Source organism: Mirounga angustirostris, unplaced genomic scaffold (assembly GCF_029215605.1).
Source record: "Mirounga angustirostris isolate CCGP_5_RB_7025 unplaced genomic scaffold, mMirAng1.0.hap1 SCAF_16, whole genome shotgun sequence".
Lineage (NCBI taxonomy): Eukaryota > Metazoa > Chordata > Mammalia > Carnivora > Phocidae > Mirounga > Mirounga angustirostris.
In genome coordinates this window covers 7,105,166-7,124,093 of record NW_026991724.1, presented here as the reverse complement: position 1 = coordinate 7,124,093, position 18,928 = coordinate 7,105,166, and the positions used below count along the sequence as shown (strand labels likewise).

At 47.2% G+C, this 18,928-nt stretch overlaps 1 protein-coding gene across 1 annotated transcript; it reads right to left on the bottom strand.

The window, feature by feature from the left end:
- Positions 1–3,902: 3,902 nt before the first annotated feature.
- On the bottom strand, positions 3,903–13,563 carry LOC123855984 (polycystin-1-like protein 2). Its single transcript, XM_045892103.3, has 4 exons — positions 13,425–13,563; positions 11,794–11,978; positions 7,247–7,374; positions 3,903–4,731 (listed from the first exon to the last, which is right to left on the bottom strand). The coding sequence occupies exons 2-4, from the start codon at positions 11,819–11,821 to the stop codon at positions 4,567–4,569; spliced, it is 321 nt and encodes a 106-aa protein (XP_045748059.1). The 5' UTR covers positions 11,822–11,978; positions 13,425–13,563; the 3' UTR covers positions 3,903–4,566.
- Positions 13,564–18,928: the final 5,365 nt, after the last annotated feature.

The following is an 18,928-nucleotide window of genomic DNA, read 5'->3' as shown; positions in this document are numbered from 1 at the left end:
GGGCGGGGCCTAGCGTAGTAGCTGGTAGGAGTTGGGGCGTGCGGGGCGGGGCGGGGCAGGACCTCGTTCCCCGGAGTCCCTTTACGGCTAGTGAAAGTACAAGGTCCTCCGCTCCAGCTTTGCTAGCGTGGGAGACGCCCCGGGGCATTGAGAGGGTTCCCGGCAGAGATGGCTTCGCGGGGCGCGCATTCCTGTGCCATTGGGTCCCTGAGGTCCCAGGGAAGGTAGAGTGTCCCCAGTTCTGTTAAAGAATACTCTCCCCTCCTCCTACAGAGGATCAAGGTCACCCAGAGCAGGGTTCATAGCCAGGTCTAAACTGAGTCATTCCAAACGAAGGGGGTTGTTGGGCACTGGCCATAGGAGCTCTGACACAGTTTCTCTTTGACATTTCAAAATACTGGAAACAATCCAGGAACCTACTTTATTACTTTACAGATCCCAAGAGGCCTGGGTACCCCAAATGGGACAGACAGAATCATGAACCTCGTAGAGGTGCAAGGACTTGTCTGAGGGTCGGGAATGTCTCCTTGGTGGAGACTGGGTGGGAGCCAGTCGGCTAATGCAGGAGCAATCAAAAGGCAAAGTTGAAGCCCAACATGGTCACTTCCTTGTTTAAGTAGCCAGCCCATGACCAAGGCCTTTTGAGAAAAACAGAAATCATGTTCCCATCCATGGAGATAGAAAATAATTAAGTTCTGGGAAAGACCTCACCTTCAACACAAATTTTATGGAGTGGGTAGGAATCAGCAAAGAAACACCAGAGTGAAAAACACATCAAGCTCCACATCCTCATTATTACAGGGTGGGCAACTTAAAGTGATGTGAGTGTGTGCAAGGATGTTTGGGAGATTCATGTTGTTGCACTGAGCTTCCACCCCACTCAAAATGGGCACTGTCAGCACATCTATGCAGTGGCTTGCAAGGGCTGTCATGCTCCATTTTCCTTTCCCTTGGTATGTGCCAGGGACTGTGCAAACATTACCTTTTTATTTATTTATTTTTAAAGATTTTATTTATTTTTTTGACAGAGAGAGACAGCAAAAGAGGAAACACAAACGGGGAGCTGGAGAGGGTAAAGCAGGCTGGGATCATGACCTGAGCCGAAGGCAGACAGCTTAACAACTGAGCCACCCAGATGCCCCAAACATTACCTTTTTAATCTCCAAACCCCTTTCTGATAGGTATTACTTTCATTTCATAGGTGAGGAACTGGAGGCTCAGAAAGGTTAAATGACTTGCCCAAGAGTAGAATGGGGAAAGCTTTTATAGCTTAAGCAGCTATTAGGTGGCAGTAGCAGGACTTGACCTCTAGTCGGATTCACGGTCAACTTCTCTTAAGCTCTGTTCTTTGTGCCTCCCTTTGGGAAGCTGACTGGCTCAACAGTGGTCTTCTCCAAACTCCAGATCTTGGCTAGCTTCTGTAATGTCAATATTCTGTTTTTATTGTTGTTTCGTTATAAGCCAACATAGCATACTGCAAACCATTCCCTAAAATATTTGTTTCCAGCTCGACTAATGCATTTGGTGGGAAGAGCAAGGTCACATATCAGTCTGTGGACCATATCACATGCCCTTCCACCAAAACAATAGGAAATGTGTCATTTTTTTTAATCTAATAAGCATTAGGATACTCAAAAAAATTTTTTTCATAACTGATAATCTTTGTAACATCCATGGCTTGAGATTTGAAAGGTCATCTCATAGCACATTTGGTACAGACACCTGAAAATTGCATATGGTCTCTTCTTTCAAGTGTCTCAGAAGGGGCCACTCATCTTGTTAAACTTTTTTTTTTTCTCTCATAACAATACAATTGAAGGAGTTGCCAGTTTGATATTTACAGTCAGTAAAGGAGTGGAGAGTAGATGGGAAAGATGAGAGAGATGAAGAACTTACAACTTCTCCAGATCTTAGAACTTTTCCTATTTAAAACAGACTGTATGGGGGCACCTGGGTGGCTCAGTTGGTTAAGCGTCTGCCTTCAGCTCAAGTCATGATCCTGGGGTCATGGGATTGAGCCCTGACTTGGGCTCCCTGCTCAGCAAGGAGTCTGCTTCTCCTTCTTCCTCTCCCCTGGCTCATTCTCTCTTCCTCGCTCTCCCCATCCCCTTCCCCCTCTCCCTCACAAATAAATAAAATCTTAAAAAAAAAAAACCCAGACTGTACATATCTGGGTAGGTCACTGTAGACCTGAAGAGGGAGGGGACCTGAGAGGCTTGCCACTGGAGTTCCTAAGTCTAGGGGTCTTTATGGGCTTGTTGTCGGTTGTTTTAATCTGATGAACCCTCCATGTTCCTGTCATCCAATCAGGTTTTTGTCATCCATCAGTGGGAAAGGGCGGAGGGCTCCTTCCAGGGTGGTGTAAAATCCTTTTAAGGGTGGTTTCCTCTTAGGGTGGGGCCCCTTGTCCCTGCCTGCCTTTCTTCCAACTATCCTTCATCATTATGGAACAAAATTACATGATCTCAAGTTTGTAAAAGCATTTAATATACATTTATAATGCCTGAATGAAAGCTACCCTTCTACCTAATCTCCTGCCTTCCAGAATCTTCCTTCCCTTTGAGCAGACTGGGGCTGCTGTTATGGATGGCTGCTTCTTCCTTTGGCTCCTGCAGTACCTTTTCCCTGCCTCTTTTAAAATACCTAACCCTCTCTCATGCCATTTAGAGCTCAGTGAAGGTTTGTGAGCTAAATGAACCAGCCTAGGGAATAGGTTAGGAATGGAGAGTTCAAATTACAGGCCCTGCATTTCCATTTATTTCCAAATTCTCTGACCTTGGACAGACATCCTTCCTGAGCCTCAATCTCCTTATCTGTAAAAAAAAAAGGGGGGGGGGATGTTCATAATTCTGTCTTTCAGAAATTTGGGGAAGATTAAAGTAGATGAAATAGTGCTTTTAAAGTGGTGTTTTTGTAACAGTGTACAGCATCCAACAATAAATAAATATTATCCATATCAATAAAATTAGTGGGTGAGTCCAGAAACACAATGGTTTGAAGTAAGGATTGCGATCCTAGAGACACACAAGCTAGGTTTTTGGGGTTTTTAAAAAATTTTTTTTAAGATTTTAAGTAATCTCTACACCCAACATAGGGCTCAAACTCATGATCTTGAGATTAAGAGTCGCATGTTCTACTGACTGAGCCAGCCAGGTACACCTTAAGGATTTTATTTTAGGTAATCTCTACACCCAATATGAGGCTTGAATTTACAATCCCAAGATCAAGAGTTGCATGTTGTACTGACTGAGCCCCTCACATAAGCTAGGTTTAAACTACTTCTCCGCCACCTTTTAGCTCTGTGGCTTGGGGAAGTTACCTCTGTGAGCTTTAATTTCTTTCTTTTCTTTTTTTTTAAAGATTGTATATATGTATGTATGTATTTATTTGTCAGAGAGAGAGAACAAGCAGGGAGAGCAGCAGGCAGAGGGAGAAGCAGGCTCCCTATTGAGCAAGGAACCAGATTTGGGACTCGATCCCAGGACCCCAGGATCATGACCCGAGCCGAAAGCAGATGCTTAGCCGACTGAGCCACCCAAGCATCCTTTCAATTTCTTTATTTGTAAAATGGAATATTGTTAATGTAAGCAGAAAGAGTTAGGAGTCCCCAGAAACAGAAAGACCTAGCTTTCTTGACATAGGAAGTCATTTTAGGCCCCTGGCCATCTTGTGAATGAATGTAAGAATAAAACAGCCATTATCAGGCCAGGATATAGTCTGATCATATCAGGGACAATCTGTGCTAAAACAAAGCCAAGATTGACCTGATGTACATTCTTGAGTTCTCTTTGCAGGATCTAAACCCCCTTGAGTACTCAGATACCAGACCAACTAAAGCCAGGGAAATGATAATGCTAACCTTTGCCAGCCCTAGTGACTTCAACCTGGACTCAGTTACCCTTAGATGACTTCTGCCCCAATACCATGCTGTATTCCCCATTGTGCACGCAAGCCCTTTCGAATATGTATTCACCCTTACCTTAAAACTTTCCCAATTTTGTGGTTTGGGGAGACACTGCTTTGGGAAAGATCCTCGGTGTTCTCCTTTACTTGTTGCAAGTAAAATTCTTCCTTTTCCTATTCTTTTGACTTGGTCATGTCTTTTGGCTCGACACCCACCAAGAGGCAAACCCTCGTCCGGGTAGTAACAACGTCTACCACCGTGGGTTCTTGCAAGCATCTGGTGGGCTAGTGCATTTGGTCTAGCAGAGTGGACACTTCATGTAAACAGTAGCAGATGTAGGCAGACTGGTGTGCTACTACGTCTTTGGGGCAGGGACCTTCACAGGGTGTCACATGGTCTTATGTTTTGGTAAGATTTGCAAAAGTAAGATATTGTTCTATTTTGTATTAAAGAGCCCTCTCAACTGCAGATGTGTCAGGCCCCAAACCTGAGTCTAAGTGGTAGCTATAGTTATGTTTTTAAAAAGAGTGACCCTGATGATCTGAGGGTCAGCAAGATTTCAAACCTCCCCCCCAGGGGGGTTCTCCCCCCCCCCCCCCCTGGGGCCACAGAGCTGGAGGAAGCAGGTCTAGTGTGGGAGTTGGGGGCCAAGGCAGAACCACTTACTCCTCTCCATGGTTCCAGTAGCGCTGGATTTCACGTTCTGCCAGGATGGCCCTCTTCACAAACATCGCCAGGGCACTCCAGCTGGCCAGGATTATGGTCAGCTCCAGAAGATTCCACTTGCTATGGAAATAGCACCACCTCTGTTTCCTCATGAGCTTGGCCTGGGAAAGGAGCTGGAGGTTCTACCAAATGCTGTAGCCAGAACTGTGCCTCCCCTACCCCTTCCACCATGGCTCTCCAAACCCCCCCAAGATGACTCTCCAGCAGGGGCCTACTGTATCCTGGAGAGGCTTCTCAATAAAGAAGCCATAGAGTGCCTGGGGCCTCTCCCCTGCCTTGTGCACAGACCCCCCCCGCCCCCCGCTTTCATTACCAACTTGGGCTGCAGAATTTGGGGGGTACATAAGAGTAAATACAGCATCTAACAAGAAAAACATTTAATTATCTCCGATGCAAAAAATTGGGGAATGGGAAAGAACCCCCCACCCTTTCATAGAGCATTTACTTTAGAAAACTTGTAATTGTGAAATCTTTCTCTGCCCCTTTGAGACATATATAAATCTTTTTGAAAGTTAAACTAGCCTCAGGAATGTTTTTCTAAAGGACCTGGGAGCTTTCTCTTTGAAGTGTGAACACAAAGGAAGGAAGGTTGTGCCCTTCACTCCCAGTTTCCCTGGGAGGGTAAGAGCCAAATGGTAGGCCCCTGGCTCGAGGTTGCAAAATTACCTCCTAGTGTGAACATGTACATTTATTTTTCCTTTTGATAAAGGCAGTTAGCAAACACAAGTGGCCACTCCAATTACCGGGTGAATTTAGGGTGGACTAGTGGGACAGATGATTCCATAAATCCTCTTGAGGGTTAATTACTGTTTATCTTAAGGATGAATATAAAATGGGTCCTATCTGACCGGCAATGCAAGGGTGAGACTCCCTTCTGTCTTTGGAATCTCTTAGTGGATTGCCTGGGATGTTCATCACAGTATCATGCTTATTCAATAAGAAAAGTTGTTTTCTTAGGGGGAAGTGGGGAGTTATTGTTTAACAGGTACAGTTTCCGCTTTGTTTTTTTTTTTTTTTTAAAGATTTGTTTATTTATTTGAGAGAGCGAGAATGAGAGAGAGTACATGAGAGGGGGGAGGGTCAGAGGGAGAAGCAGGCTCCTCGCTGAGCAGGGAGCCCAATGCGAGACTCGATCCCGGGACTCCAGGATCATGACCTGAGCCGAAGGCAGTTGCTTAACCAACTGAGCCACCCAGGGGCCCCAGTTTCCGCTTTGTAAGAGGAAAAAAAATCTGGAGATGGATGGTAGTGATGGTTGCACGACGATGTGAATGTACATAACGCCACTGAGCTGTACATTTAAAGATGTTTAAAGTGGTAAATTTTATGTTATATATATTTATCTACCACAATTAAAAATGAGTAATTTTGTTAAAGTAGTTTTTTTTTTTCCTACCTTTGTGGAGAGGTTTTCTAGATTGGCAGGAGACTTTGTTTTTAATCCTCTTTCCCCATCGGGTGTCACATGTCGTCAAAAGGAATTACGCTGTGCAAGTTCTAGGCCTCCCTCCTGTTTTTCCCTCCCACTAAAGAGAATCTTCCTACCGTTCTGTTCTATTTCCCTCCTCCTCCCTACTCTTACGGAGAATGGGTTTGTGTTTGGCTGCTAAGAGGCTAAAGTTTGCTTCCATTATAAAGGGATGGAGATGGCAGAAGATTTTAAGAACTGCTTAAGTGGCATTTTGAGAAAGATGTAAGGGCTCTGGAGAGAAGCGTTGTGTGGCAGCTGCAGGCGGAGGGTGAGGGCAATCCAGAGGGGAGGAGTGAGGTCGGGGGTGGGTGGTGGATGGGCCTCCTTTGATGTTCTTAAGGTTGCTATTTGATGACTGTTCCCTGTTGGGTTTGCAGTGGTGATGCTCAGAGGCCCCGTGGGATCGAGGTTTATGAGTCTGAGGTGCAACAGAGGGGTTGAGTGTCGAGTTCAGGGGTCAGACTCTCTGGATTCAGTTTTGGCCTTGGAAAAATTCCTTAATGTCTCTGGGCTTCAGCTTCCTACTCTGTGAAGTGGAGCCAATAGAAACTTTCTCCTGGTATTAAAGGAGAAAATCCACTCAAGGTTCTTCACACAATGTCTGACACGTGGTAAACAATCAAAGTATCATCCTTACTTCAAAGTGGTTGTTGTGGCTGTTGAGCCGGGGATGGGGAGGCCCTTTCAAGATGTCTGATTTGCATTTTTGGCGGGGCAGGGGCGGGGGTATGTACCAAGCTTCAAATGAGTTCCCAGCTTCCTCAAACCACCGTCATTATCAACATCGGCACCTTCGTTTTGCGGCATGGTGCTATTTAAAGGTGGCAGAGGGGATTTTTTCCTAATTCCCAGGGACCACAGGTGAACTGCCAGCTACCTTTGGCATTTTTGGAAGGTCTCAGTTCCTCTCCCTTCCCCACCCAGGAAGGACCACCCTCTGAGTCTCAGTTCCTGAGAGGTGCTGAAAGCTGGTCCCTGATCTGGGTCAGCTCTCAGGACTGCAGAAGGACCAAAAGGGTGCCATGGCAAACAGGTTAGCAGAACACTTCCCTCTCCTTTCTTGAGGCTTCACTCTGGGGAACGTGTGTGAGAGGGAACAGGCACACTGCTGCTTCCATCCCATGGAGCCGTAGTCTACACCTCACCTGCAAAATCATGTAGTAGAGGAGGAACAGGAGGTAGATGGCCTCTGCTGCTAGCACGAAGGGGTGCCAGCCGTCAGTGAAGGGGTACAGGTGCAGGCTCTGCAGGCTCATATGTGCAAAGAAGGTTCCTGGGAAGCAAAACATGTTCTGCTCACTCCTGGTCACCCACCTGCTCAGAGCCACCACTTTTGACTGGAAGTCATCAGTGGTATGATGAAAGCTCAGGCATTCTGAGGGCTGGCCAGGGTAGAAGAGAAGATAAAGGTCCTTTAGACCCACAGACCCAAGGGACTGGACACATAATGGATGTCAAAGATAATGGACATATTAGAGGGGATGCAGGAAGCTGCTCTGGAAGAGCCACTCCCTATCCTCTGCATCTGGTGTCAGCCATTTGTGCCCTCGGTCACCTCCAGCCAAAGCACACAACTCACTGAACATTCATTTACTCCAGGCTGGCTCACTTAAAGCTGGTTCACCTAAAGAGAGTTCACTGAAGATCAATTCATCTGTTGACCAGTATGCCTAAAATTCAGCCTTCTTTTGAATCATCTTTCGTCCATTTATGTGTCTTGTTTTTGGGGGGAGTATTGTAATGATATTTTAGTAATGATTTAAAAAAAGTTTGATAAGGCTATCGCCTCTGAATACAGAGCCAACCCCGAAAATGTCAGAATGGAGAGACACAAACAACCTGAGTCCTTGCCAATATCAGTGGACTGCTTGAACCAACCAGACCTGAAGCCCAATCCTCATTTCTCATTTGTAGAAACACATAATCTAATTAAATGTGTTTGGAGACAGGCTGTTTAATTGGTCCCTAAGAACCACAAAGGTGGCAAAAAGAAGTAGGAGAACACAAGGATACAAATACCCCCCCACACACAAAAGGATTTAAAAGAAGCACTTGACAGTGGCCAGTGATCATGAAAGTTGAAGGCCTTTTACTTTTCTTTCTACTATTATGAAATTTAAAGAACTACAGGCATGTATTAGCTCTATTAAAAATGTAATTTGATACTAAAAATGGCTTAATTTTTAAAGGAGAGGTGGTTGAATTTTAGGAAAATTCGTTATTAGCTGATGAAGCTTTGGGTCAGTGTTTTCAATAGATTTTGATAGTGTTAAAAGAGGTGGAAGGTGGGAAATGGGGAAAAAGAAATGGAACAGAACACAAAATATCAGAGTATATTGCATGTAGTGAAGGAATATATTTTTGAAGCTTTTGTCTCAGTTATGTATCTGTGTGTGTGTGTGTGTGTGTGTTGGAAAATAATGTAAAATGTACTTTGTCCTGTAGGTTGAGGTACAAGTTGTAAAATGTTTTAGCTGAAATTATCTGTAACCAGGTCACCCCCTCCCCAGCCTGCCTTCCCCAGAGCAGGAAGCTCAAGGTGATGAGCTGCCTTCAGACTCCAACTGGGTTCCCTCAGGGTATCTTGGGAGACAGGCCAGAGAGAAGTGGAGGCACCTAGGAATAAAGCTGGAGCAGCCCTGGAACCTGGCCTTTGGGTGCCCAGAGAGAACCAAGACCCACCCCCCAATCTCCCAAACAACCATTGGCCCCAGAACTCTGGCCCTGGGGCAGCGAGGCCCAGCCTGGTCAGGAGGCCTGGCCCAGAGGGAGCGGAGTCTGTCTTCCAGAACATTCTAGACGGGGTCACAGGCAAGGCTGCCCACCCAGGGCGCTAGTCTCCAGGGTCAGAGTGATGATGCAGAACAGGTTGACCTTGGCGTTGTAAACAGTGAACTCCACAAAAACGGCTCTGGTCAGTCTGTCCAGCCAGGTGTTGTCAAAGAGATACTGGAGAATTCTGTAGGAAGAGGGCTAACTAGGGACATCGCCAACTACAGTGGCTCCCTGCCCTCTATGCCCAGGGCCATAGGGCCTTGGGGCTGCTCCTGGGAGTGATCACAGTTTCCCACCAATGGTGCAGTGTCTTGGCACCCATGCTCTCCTGGATGTTAGAGAAGAGGTCATCAAAGTGTGGTCCCCATACTGCCAGCATCCACATCATCTGGAAACTCAGTAGAAATGCAGATTCTCAGTCCCCACCCCAGATCTCTCGAAACAAACTCCTCTGGGGGATCTGTGTTTGAGGGATCTGTGTTCTGATGAGCCTTCCAGGGGATTGTGCCGCTTTTTAAAGTTTAAGGACCACCATGTGAGAGGAACCGCATAGAAAATCACGGGCTTAAGCAGGCAGCAATAGCAGCAGTAGAGACCTCTCTTGGGTTGGCATGAAACCAGTTCCTGGAGGTCTGCCCACTGGTGTTGTGGAAAGAGCATGTGCTGAGGGACCGGGGTTCAAATCCTGACTGCCTCGTAGGCAAGCTGATAACCTCTCCAGGACTCAGTCTCCTCATCTACAATAGTGTTAACACCAGTGCTTCGGGAACATTCTGAAGAGAAAATGCAATAGCATGTCGTGTGTGTGTGTGTGTGTGTGTGTGTAATAGTGACAGCTGTTTTACTGGCAGCAATAGTAATGGGCCTATTTTAAAATATGCCCTGTGCCCACTGGCTCTGTGTCCTGCCTGGTGTATAGAAGAGAGAATATCAGTTGTTGCAAGTGGCAGGAAAACCCCTCTTATGCTGAAATTGACTATTCCTGTCCTGTCCTTAATCCTAAGGGACCCCTGCCAGTTGTTCTCCTTGGGGGTTTGTTACCTGTGTTCCTAGAGAAGACTGAGGTGCACATGGGTTCACTAACTTGCCTGGGGCCACAGAGGTAACAGGAGCAGTGCCAGGGTTTCACACGTAGGGCTCTCTAACTCTAGAGTGTGCTGGGAGAGGCGGTCTGCATGGGCTCTGGATGTCCATGCACAATCATGTTGGGTATTCCAGGAATGCAAGCTCCTGGCTGGGCTTTGCCCAAGCCATTTCTTAAGGCTATGTTTGTAGTGAGCAACCTCGAGGGATAAGGTGACATCCTTCAAAGAGCACGCTTGCTTCTATCACTATAGGAACAGTGAATGCTCCATACTCAGTGCTCTTCCTTGGTACTGTAACTCACTGCACATAAAAACATGATTCTTCGCTAAGGATAAGAGCCTTAACCAATTCCCACCTGCCTGATGGTGGATGGCTTTGTGTGGTAGAGTTCCCCATCACTATACTGGCTCTTGCAGAGGCCACCAGACTCAGCCCATCAGGCTGAGAGTGCTGGAGAGGGACTCTGAGATTGCAGTTTCCAGGGGCCTGGAAATACAATCTGAATACTTCTGAGTCCCCCAGTCCCTCCCTACAATGACATGAATGAGCTTTGCTGCCCCTGTTAATCAAACCTAGACTCTAGCAAATGGCTTTCCTTGGCCACACACGAGTCAAGTGAGTCTTACCTTGATGCACTTTTGCGATCAGTCCCCAAGGGGACCACATAACCTCCTCCCCGGTACACAGTGAGTTTGCCCCAGATGGGATACCCTCGGTGTTGGCTCTGGCTCTGGTACTGCCAAGCCTGGGAAAAGCCACTGCTGTTATTGGGTATGGAGGCATTCCAGCCTTCCCCATAGTCTGACAGGTCTTCAATATCCAGGGAATATGGTGCATGGCATTCATCAAGAGAAGCCTGCAACTGTGGGGCAAGAGGGCAAGAGCTTTCCAGGACCCTCACTTGGCGAATCTGGGCACTGCCAACCAGCTTAGAGTTCCCACCAGTGATAAAGCCTGGAGATGAAAAACAGGTGGGTCAGCCTAGCCATCAAAATCGTCTTAGTGCCTCCTGGCTTGGATGCTAATGTGAACTTCAATGTACCCATTGTAGAAACAGTCAAGAGTAAGTAGTTCATGGTCAACCAAAGGCTACATTCATCACCATCTTCTTACCTTAGGTGTTTTCTACTTCCTGCATAACTTCTCTTGAGGAATGGTACCCCCACCACCTAGTCATCAACTTGGAGACACTTTGTACCCTTTCTCTCAATGCCCACATCCTAATGGTAAGCAAGGCTCATCAACTCTACCTCTTCAGTGTTATCTGCACCCATGCCCATCTCTCCATCACTCCTGCTTCTCATCCCTGCATCAGCCCCATCATTTCTCCCCAGCATCCTAACTACTCTCTATTCCAACTTCCACAGGATTCTGCAATGATCCTTCTTAAATGCAAATTTGATTATGTTACTCCCTCAGAGAAACTGTCAATGCTTTCTCAATATGAACTTCTGAGACCCTTCATGATCTGGTCCCTATTTCTCTCTCCTGCTTTGCTTCTTACTCAACTTATACCTTACACTGCAGCCACACTCAATGCTTTGTAATTCCAGGAACAGCAGTGCTGTGGTGTTTCAGGCTTGCCTTTTCTTGCGTTGTCCCTTTTGCTCGGTATACTGTTCCTGCCTAGCCGATTCATGTTGGGTTATCTCTCAGGAAGTCCTCCACTGTGCATCAGAGGAGGGTTAAGGCCCTTCTCTTGTGCATACACAACCTTCTGAGGGTCTCTCCTTCAAAGCATATGGCTGATGGTGACAGTGACCCACTCCTGTTCCTAGAAAGGAGTCTGCACAGGGGAGCTGACACACGTCCTGGGGTGAAGGGAGAGTACCTGGGTAATGACTGTACAGGTTGCTCATGAGGATGGGTTGGCCCACATGAAGAATTCCTTGAAGCTTAACACAGCTGAAAAGCCTTGGGTGAAGCTGTGCTCAAGGTGTCTGTTGAAGTGGTAGGTGCTGGGGTCCCTCTGCCCATAGGCAACCAGCAGCAGCATCCACAGGAAGCCCAGGTATGCTGAAAACGGAGACACAACCTCTGGTCAGGCATAGTCCCCCACCTCCCACCAAGCCCAAGGCAGGAAGTGGAATGGCGTATAGCTCAGAATAGTCGAGGTCTTGTAGACCAGCTACTTGCCCCCCCTAGTGACAGTGGAACCAATCCTTAGACAGTGGGGAGGAGTAAAGTCCACAGATCATGAGCTTCCTGCCTGGGTTCAAATCCTGGCTCTGCCACTTCTTATCCATGTGCCCTTTACAAGTCACTTAACCCCTCTGCTTTACTCTCATCTGTGAAATGGGGATAATTTTATTTCACAGGGTTGTAATGAGGGAGTCAACAAATTAATATTTATTAGCACTTAAAAATAGTGCCTGCCCAGAATTTATGCTATATAAACATTTCTTTAAAAGAATCTTCTAAAAATGGGGCTCTGCCATGTTGCAACGCTGAGGACAAGGCAATGAAAATGACAGTTGTGTTCCCTGCCCTCGTGGAGCTCACCTGTGGACAGGTGAGTGTGATGTAAGGGACCCTTACATACAAAGATTTAGTTTAGGATGCCAGCCATTAGAATGTGGGGGATGCAGAGCCTTACCCAGAATCTCTGGGTCCAGGGCCTGGGAATATGCACCTCAGCAACCCCTCCCTGGGATGAATTGGGGCTCTGCCCACACCTCTAGGCTCTCTTCATTCTGTAACATGCTGCTACTCCTCTGCAAGCTCCCCTGCTCTCTGCATTTGTCTGGCTGTATGTGCTGCAGGGTCCATGTCCTCCCCGAGAGCAGCCCTCACCAGTGACCTGTGCGTGACAACCCAGGAGTGTGTACTACATGCCCCCACAGAGGTCCCCAGCAGGACTGAGCTCCAGTTCCCACACGGAACCCACTCATCACACCTTTCACCTCCCTTCTCTTCTCTACCAGTGTTTCCCAGGATCACCTCCCAAACCAACTACTTGTACCCCAATCTGCTTATGGGGGAACACAGACTAAGATACACAGTGATGTTTGAAAGCTCCTGGTCAGCAGGCTTGGGCAGTCTTTCTGAAGACAGTCTTTGGACTGAGAATTAAAGAATAAGGAATTAGCCAGAAGAAAAATGGGGAGGAGGGGAGGCACATTCCAAGCAGATTAGATTAGCCTGGGCAAAGGCCTGGGGTCCAGAGAGAGCAAGGAGTCCCAGGAGCAGCAGAACATGGTGTGACCAGAGCTCAGGGCACAGGGGGCTACAAGAGGTGACTCAGGGTGGGCGGAGCCACAGTAGGAAGTATGGATTTTATCAAGGGCCATGTGGGGCCATCGAGGGATTTTAAGTGTAGGGGAGAAGCTGGGGTGAGTTGGTATTTAGGAAAACAGGCCCAAAGGCAGCGTGGGTCTGTCAAAGATTGCACCGTTGTCTGTTCAGGTCTGTGCTGACAAGCAGTGAGTGGGGAGGCTGCTGTGGGTGACCTTGCTTGCCTACCCAAGATTTCTCTGATGAAGGCAAATGCCTTCTGTTCCTTGAGATGGGTGGTTTTCATCTCCTCGATGTCAGTGGCCAAAGGCGGCTGGTAAATGTCCTTTCTGCTGCATCTTTGTGCTCAAAACAAGGCAGAAGGGCCTGTGAAAGCAAGGACATGAGGATAGTCCCCCAAAGGGCAATGGACCCGGCCTCTACTTTTGCAGCCAGAAGCCTCCTCCCTCACCAGGAACAACAGGATCCACCACTCCTCTTCCTCAGGAGCCATTTCCCAATGCTGCCATCCACGCCTCTGCCCCTGCCATCCCTGTGCTCAGAATTCTGTCGTACTGAAAGCACAACGCCCTCCCTTCATATGCTCCTGGACCCTAAGACAGATCCCAGTGTTCCCATAACTGTAACAGATGGAAGAAGGGGGGTCACTAATATTTCAAATTTCTGTCATGTCTAAGTATATCTTTTTCAAGCCACTTTATTGAGCTATAATTTTCATAAATTTTCCCATTGGAAGTTTACAATTCAATGATTTTAATACATTTATAGAGTTGTGCAACCGTCACCACAACCGTTTTAGAACATTTTCATCAGCCCAGAAAGTTCCTTCACATCCCCGTGAAGTTAGTCCCCACTCCCAGTCTGTCCCACCCTCAGCCTCATTAATCTGCTTTCTGTCTCTATAGATTTTTTTCTGGATATTACATATAAATGGAATCCTACAGTGCATCGTTTCTTGTGTCTGGTTTTTTTTCACTTAGCATAATGGTTTGGAGTCCATCCATGTTGTTGTGTAATTAGTATTTAGTTTCTTTTTTGATATGGATACACTCCTGTTTGTTTATGCATTCACATCTAGATTGTTACTAGTGTTGGCTATTAGGAATAATGCTGCTATGAACATTTACATATAGGTGTTTGTATAGACATATATGTTCATTTCTTTTGGGTAGATTCCTAGGAGCGGCCATTTGGCTATTTCAAATGAACCTGCTCTGAACATGTATATACAAGTTCTTGCATGGAAATAAGTCTTCAAGTCTCTGGGATAAATGCCCAAGAATGCAATTGCTGCAGCATATGGTGAATCCATTTTTAGTTTTGAAAGGAACTGCCAAACTTGTCCAGAGTGACTGCAACACTTTACATTCCCACCAGCAGTGTGTGTGAACGCTCTAGTTTCTCGGCATCCTTGTCAGCATTTGGTATTATCACTACTTTTAACTTTAGCCATTCTGATAGGTGTGTATTGTCCAAACTGTCTTTTGAATCCATGCCTTTCTTACCACCCTCACTGCCAGGACATGTCACCTCTTGTCTGGACCATTCCAATAGTCTTTTCCCCCCTTGTACTTTTGACCCAATACTTCTGGTTTCCTAAGAGCAGCCATAGTAATCTTTCTCAAATCACAAGATAGATCATGCCTCTCTCCTATGTAGCACTCCAGAACTCCAGCACTGACCTGGGTGCTACCAAAGCTCTGCTCCCCACCCACCTCTCGGCTCTCATTTTGAACCATTCTTCCCCTAATTCCCCATGCTTGGGCCACACTGTCAGTAATCACTGTAAAATGACAAGCTCTGTCCCACCTCAGGGCCTTTTCAAGGGCCCGGTGTGCATTCCCTCCCTTCGCGAGGCTCCAGGAGCCAATGTAGGTACTACCTCAGCAGACAGGCCTGCACTCTCCCCTTCTCTCCCCAAGTTCTCCTCACATCTCACGCTAGCATTGTTTACTTGTTTAATGTGTCTCCCCCTGTGGGCTGTGCTTTTCAAGGGCAACCGTTCCATCCACTGCTGCATTGCATTGCCGGGGTGAGAGCACGGATTAGCTTCAAATGGTCAAGAGGGAACTTTTGAGGATGACGAGTTAAGAGGATGGTTGCACAACTCTAGAAATTTACTAAAATCAGTGAATTACACACTCACAATGAGTGGATTTTATGTAAATCATGTTCCTAAGTCATCGAACAGTCAACTGCCTGTTCGATGTACTCCCTGAGTGGCTGCCAAAAGAATGACTGAATGAATATTTAATTGTCCTGGAAGCTGGTGTCTCTTTGGACAAAAATTACTCTTTTGTCTTGGGAAGATTTTAATGGATCTGCAAAGCCAAAACAAAAACAAACCCAAATCCTATCCTAGAGTGGAAGAATACAGGCCCATGAGAAGGAAACCACACTATTTAATAATGTTAGTACAATAATATAGGTATGCCTTTTGTTTATTTGCTCCCGTTTTATTTTCCCCAAACATCAAAATCTCTGCAGAGACTATTAGAGTGTTGATTCTGTTCTGTTTACGTGTTTGTTTTTGTGATTATCTTATTGTAGGCATTCTCGGCAGTTTAGTTTGGGAAGTGAGAAATCAGGTTGGGGGGGCAGGGGGCTGCTAGTGGCCTCCTCCAGCAGGGGTCAGCATGGCTCTGTTCTAATAAAACTTCGTTTACGAAAACAAGCAGTGGGCTAGATTTGGCCTCATGGCTGTGGTTTGCAGACCCTTGTCCTGGAACCCACCTGCAAGCATGTTCTGTTTTGGTTTTCATTCTAAAGACCAGGGCCCCGAGCCTAGGAGCAGAAAGTTGCTTGCTTGGGATTTCACAGAGAATGATGGCCAGGCAGAGTGTGGCCCCCAAGCGGCCTCTTCTGGCCAAGGGTCGTGCTTGGGTGCCAGAGGGAAAGGCTGGGGTAGAGAAGGAATAAGGTTTCTCAAGAGACAGTGAAGGAGGGACGTCTGGGTGGCTCAGTCAGTTAAGCGGCTGCCTTCAGCTCAGGTCATGATCCCAGTGCTCTGGGATCGAATCCCGCATCGGGCTCCTTGCTCAGTGGGGAGCCTGCTTCTCCCTGTGCCTGCAGCTACCCCTGCTTGTACTCTCGCTCACTCTCTCTCGCCCACGCTCTCTAAAAAAAAAAAAAAAAGAGAGACAGTGAAGGAGTCATTTGGTTTTGGATGGTTTGGAGGTGCTTTCCCAATGAGGGGTGAAGGAATGATGGGGCAAGAAGGTCAGCAGCTGGGCTCTGTAGGGCTGTCTCAGCTTCACTGGTTTCCAGGCCCCTGCCTCCACCTATGCACGGTTACCTGGGCCAGACAGATGTCCTGGGAGGGAGGCCACAAGCTCCTCCTCATCCTCCACTCTCTTCAAGACCAGTGCAAAGAAGGCAGCAAAGCCCAGCACCTAGAAAACACCCACTGTGAACCTCAGGCCTGGGTTGGAAACTATCAACTCCTGGGATCTAAGAGGGGTCAGGATCAAGGCCAGTGGCTGTCATACTGGATGGCACAGATAGAGAACATTTCCAGCATTGTGGGCAGTTCTATTGGACAGCCTGGTCTGAACACTGGTGGCATTGATGTGGATGGAAAATGGACAGGAAAGGGGCAGGAGTGGAGTCAGAGAGACTAGTCCAAGCCAGAATAATGTGTCATACATAGAACTCAACAAAAATGAAATAATGTTACTAAATTCTAGCTGAATACTATTTCAAAAAGCTCCGAGTTTGAGACCTGCTATCTCTCTGCCAAACAGAACAAGTGTTAAAAGAGTGTTAAAGACATACTAGTACCAAACTGAGATTTGCTCCTAGAAGGCCTGGAAGAAAATGGAGGAGTGACTTTTTCACTCTGCAACTCAGTGTTCTTTAATGTTTTTTACTGTCCTGTCCATCATCTTATGTCCTGCCCCTCATATTTGGAAGTGGATCTGGTTTGACTTTGCATCCCCCAATGCCTTGCAGAAAAGGAAACTGAGGCACAGAGGACTGAAGTAACCTGTCCAAGGTTACACAGCCCATTAATGACAGAGCCAGTACCCAGAGTTACCAGGCTGGCCAATGCTCTTCTTACCATATACGAAAGAACAGCATGCCTTTTTGCTTTGTGCTTTCCATAATGGTGATCTATGCTGACATCATTCCATGCATGTTTGTTGCGTGCTTTCTATGTGTTGCATGGGCACAGGCACTAGGGAAGCGGTGGAGACAGGACAGTCAGATGGCTCTGAACTCACAGAGCTCACGGTCCAGCAAGGTTGGCTGCAGACTTGAAACGGCTCTTCACACAAGTCATGATTTGACAGCAGGCAGTGTAAAAGCAATGCAAGAGATGCTTGGGGGCTGAAGAGTATGTGGCTGGAGACCCTGTTGTGGCCTGGGGGGTGGGGTTGCTCCCCTGAGGAAGGAGTGCTTAAAACAAGACTAAAGCCTGATTAGGAATTAGCTAAGAGAGGAGAGGAGAAAGAACATTCTAGATGAAAGGACAAGACATGGGAATGTCTTTAGTGGGAAGGCAGCTTGGTGTTGTGAAGAGAGCGGGTTGCCTGTGTGCAGAGAGAGGGAGGTGATGGCAAGTGGTTGCAGTGGAGGTCAGTGAGGGAGACCCTGTAGGACTTTTTCACTCCCTAGTGATACAGACCCGGCCCTAAGTCCTATCTCCACCTGGCCCAGACGTGCCCCCTTTCTCGGCTCAGAAACATCAGGACTTAACCTTTCACTCGTAGAGACCCAAGAGGGAGCATTAAAGGATCCTTTCTTTGTTTGGCTTCCTCCCAGAACTCCGGCCCTACCATGTTCTGCAGACAGACGACCTCCTCCACCAAGGCCAGCAGTTGGTTGATGTCCATCAGGGTTGCTGAGTCCCAGCCAGAGGCAGGTGATGGCACCTTCAGAGCTTTAAACAGGGAGCTGACGAGTCTCCACATATCCTGCAAGTTAGCCCAGGTTAGGTAAGGGGGACGTGAGCTAAAGGTGAGGGGGGCAACATCGTGGTCAAGAGCATTCACCCTGGGGCTTGGCAGTCCGGGTTTGAATCCCAGCTTTGCCCACTTGAGATATGATGTTGGATCACCTCAAGCTTCCATTTTGTCACCTATAAATCCCTCTTCTAGGATTTGAACTGACGCATTCCAGGCTGTATTTCTCAAAGTGTGTCATGTAGTAGGTGCTCAGTAAATGTTTATTGAGTGCATGAATGCAGAGGGAGTCCCTTCTCTGGTTTCCAGCTGTGATCTCTGATAAAGATGTAATATTTCATACACACTAGGTACCCAGAAAGTGTGTGTGTGTGTGTGTATACGTAGGTGTCTGTGTGTATGTCTGTGTTCATGTGTGTATGTGTATGTATGGGTGTGCAAAGGTATATATGTGTTTGTGTATGCCTTTGTATATGTATGTGCACATGCATGTACGTGCCTATAGGTGTGTGCATCTGCACAATGTGTATACATGTGTGCACAACTGAACATGCATGTACGTGTTTGTGTGCACACGTGTGTGTGTGATTGATGAATCTTGGTGACTGATGCTGTCAGACATCATGGGGTTGCCAGGCCTCAAGCCCCAGGACTCCCCCCGCCATTTCTGCCCAGACCAGAGCACCCCCACACCGCCAAGGTTGAAGACATGCCTTGGTCACCACTTCAAGTGTCAGAAGGCCATTCTCTCCATGGGCTGTAGTGAGGAGGCCAGGCTAGGGGAGCCCCTGTCGCATTTCCCAGTGTTCTGCTCCTTAGTGACCCGAG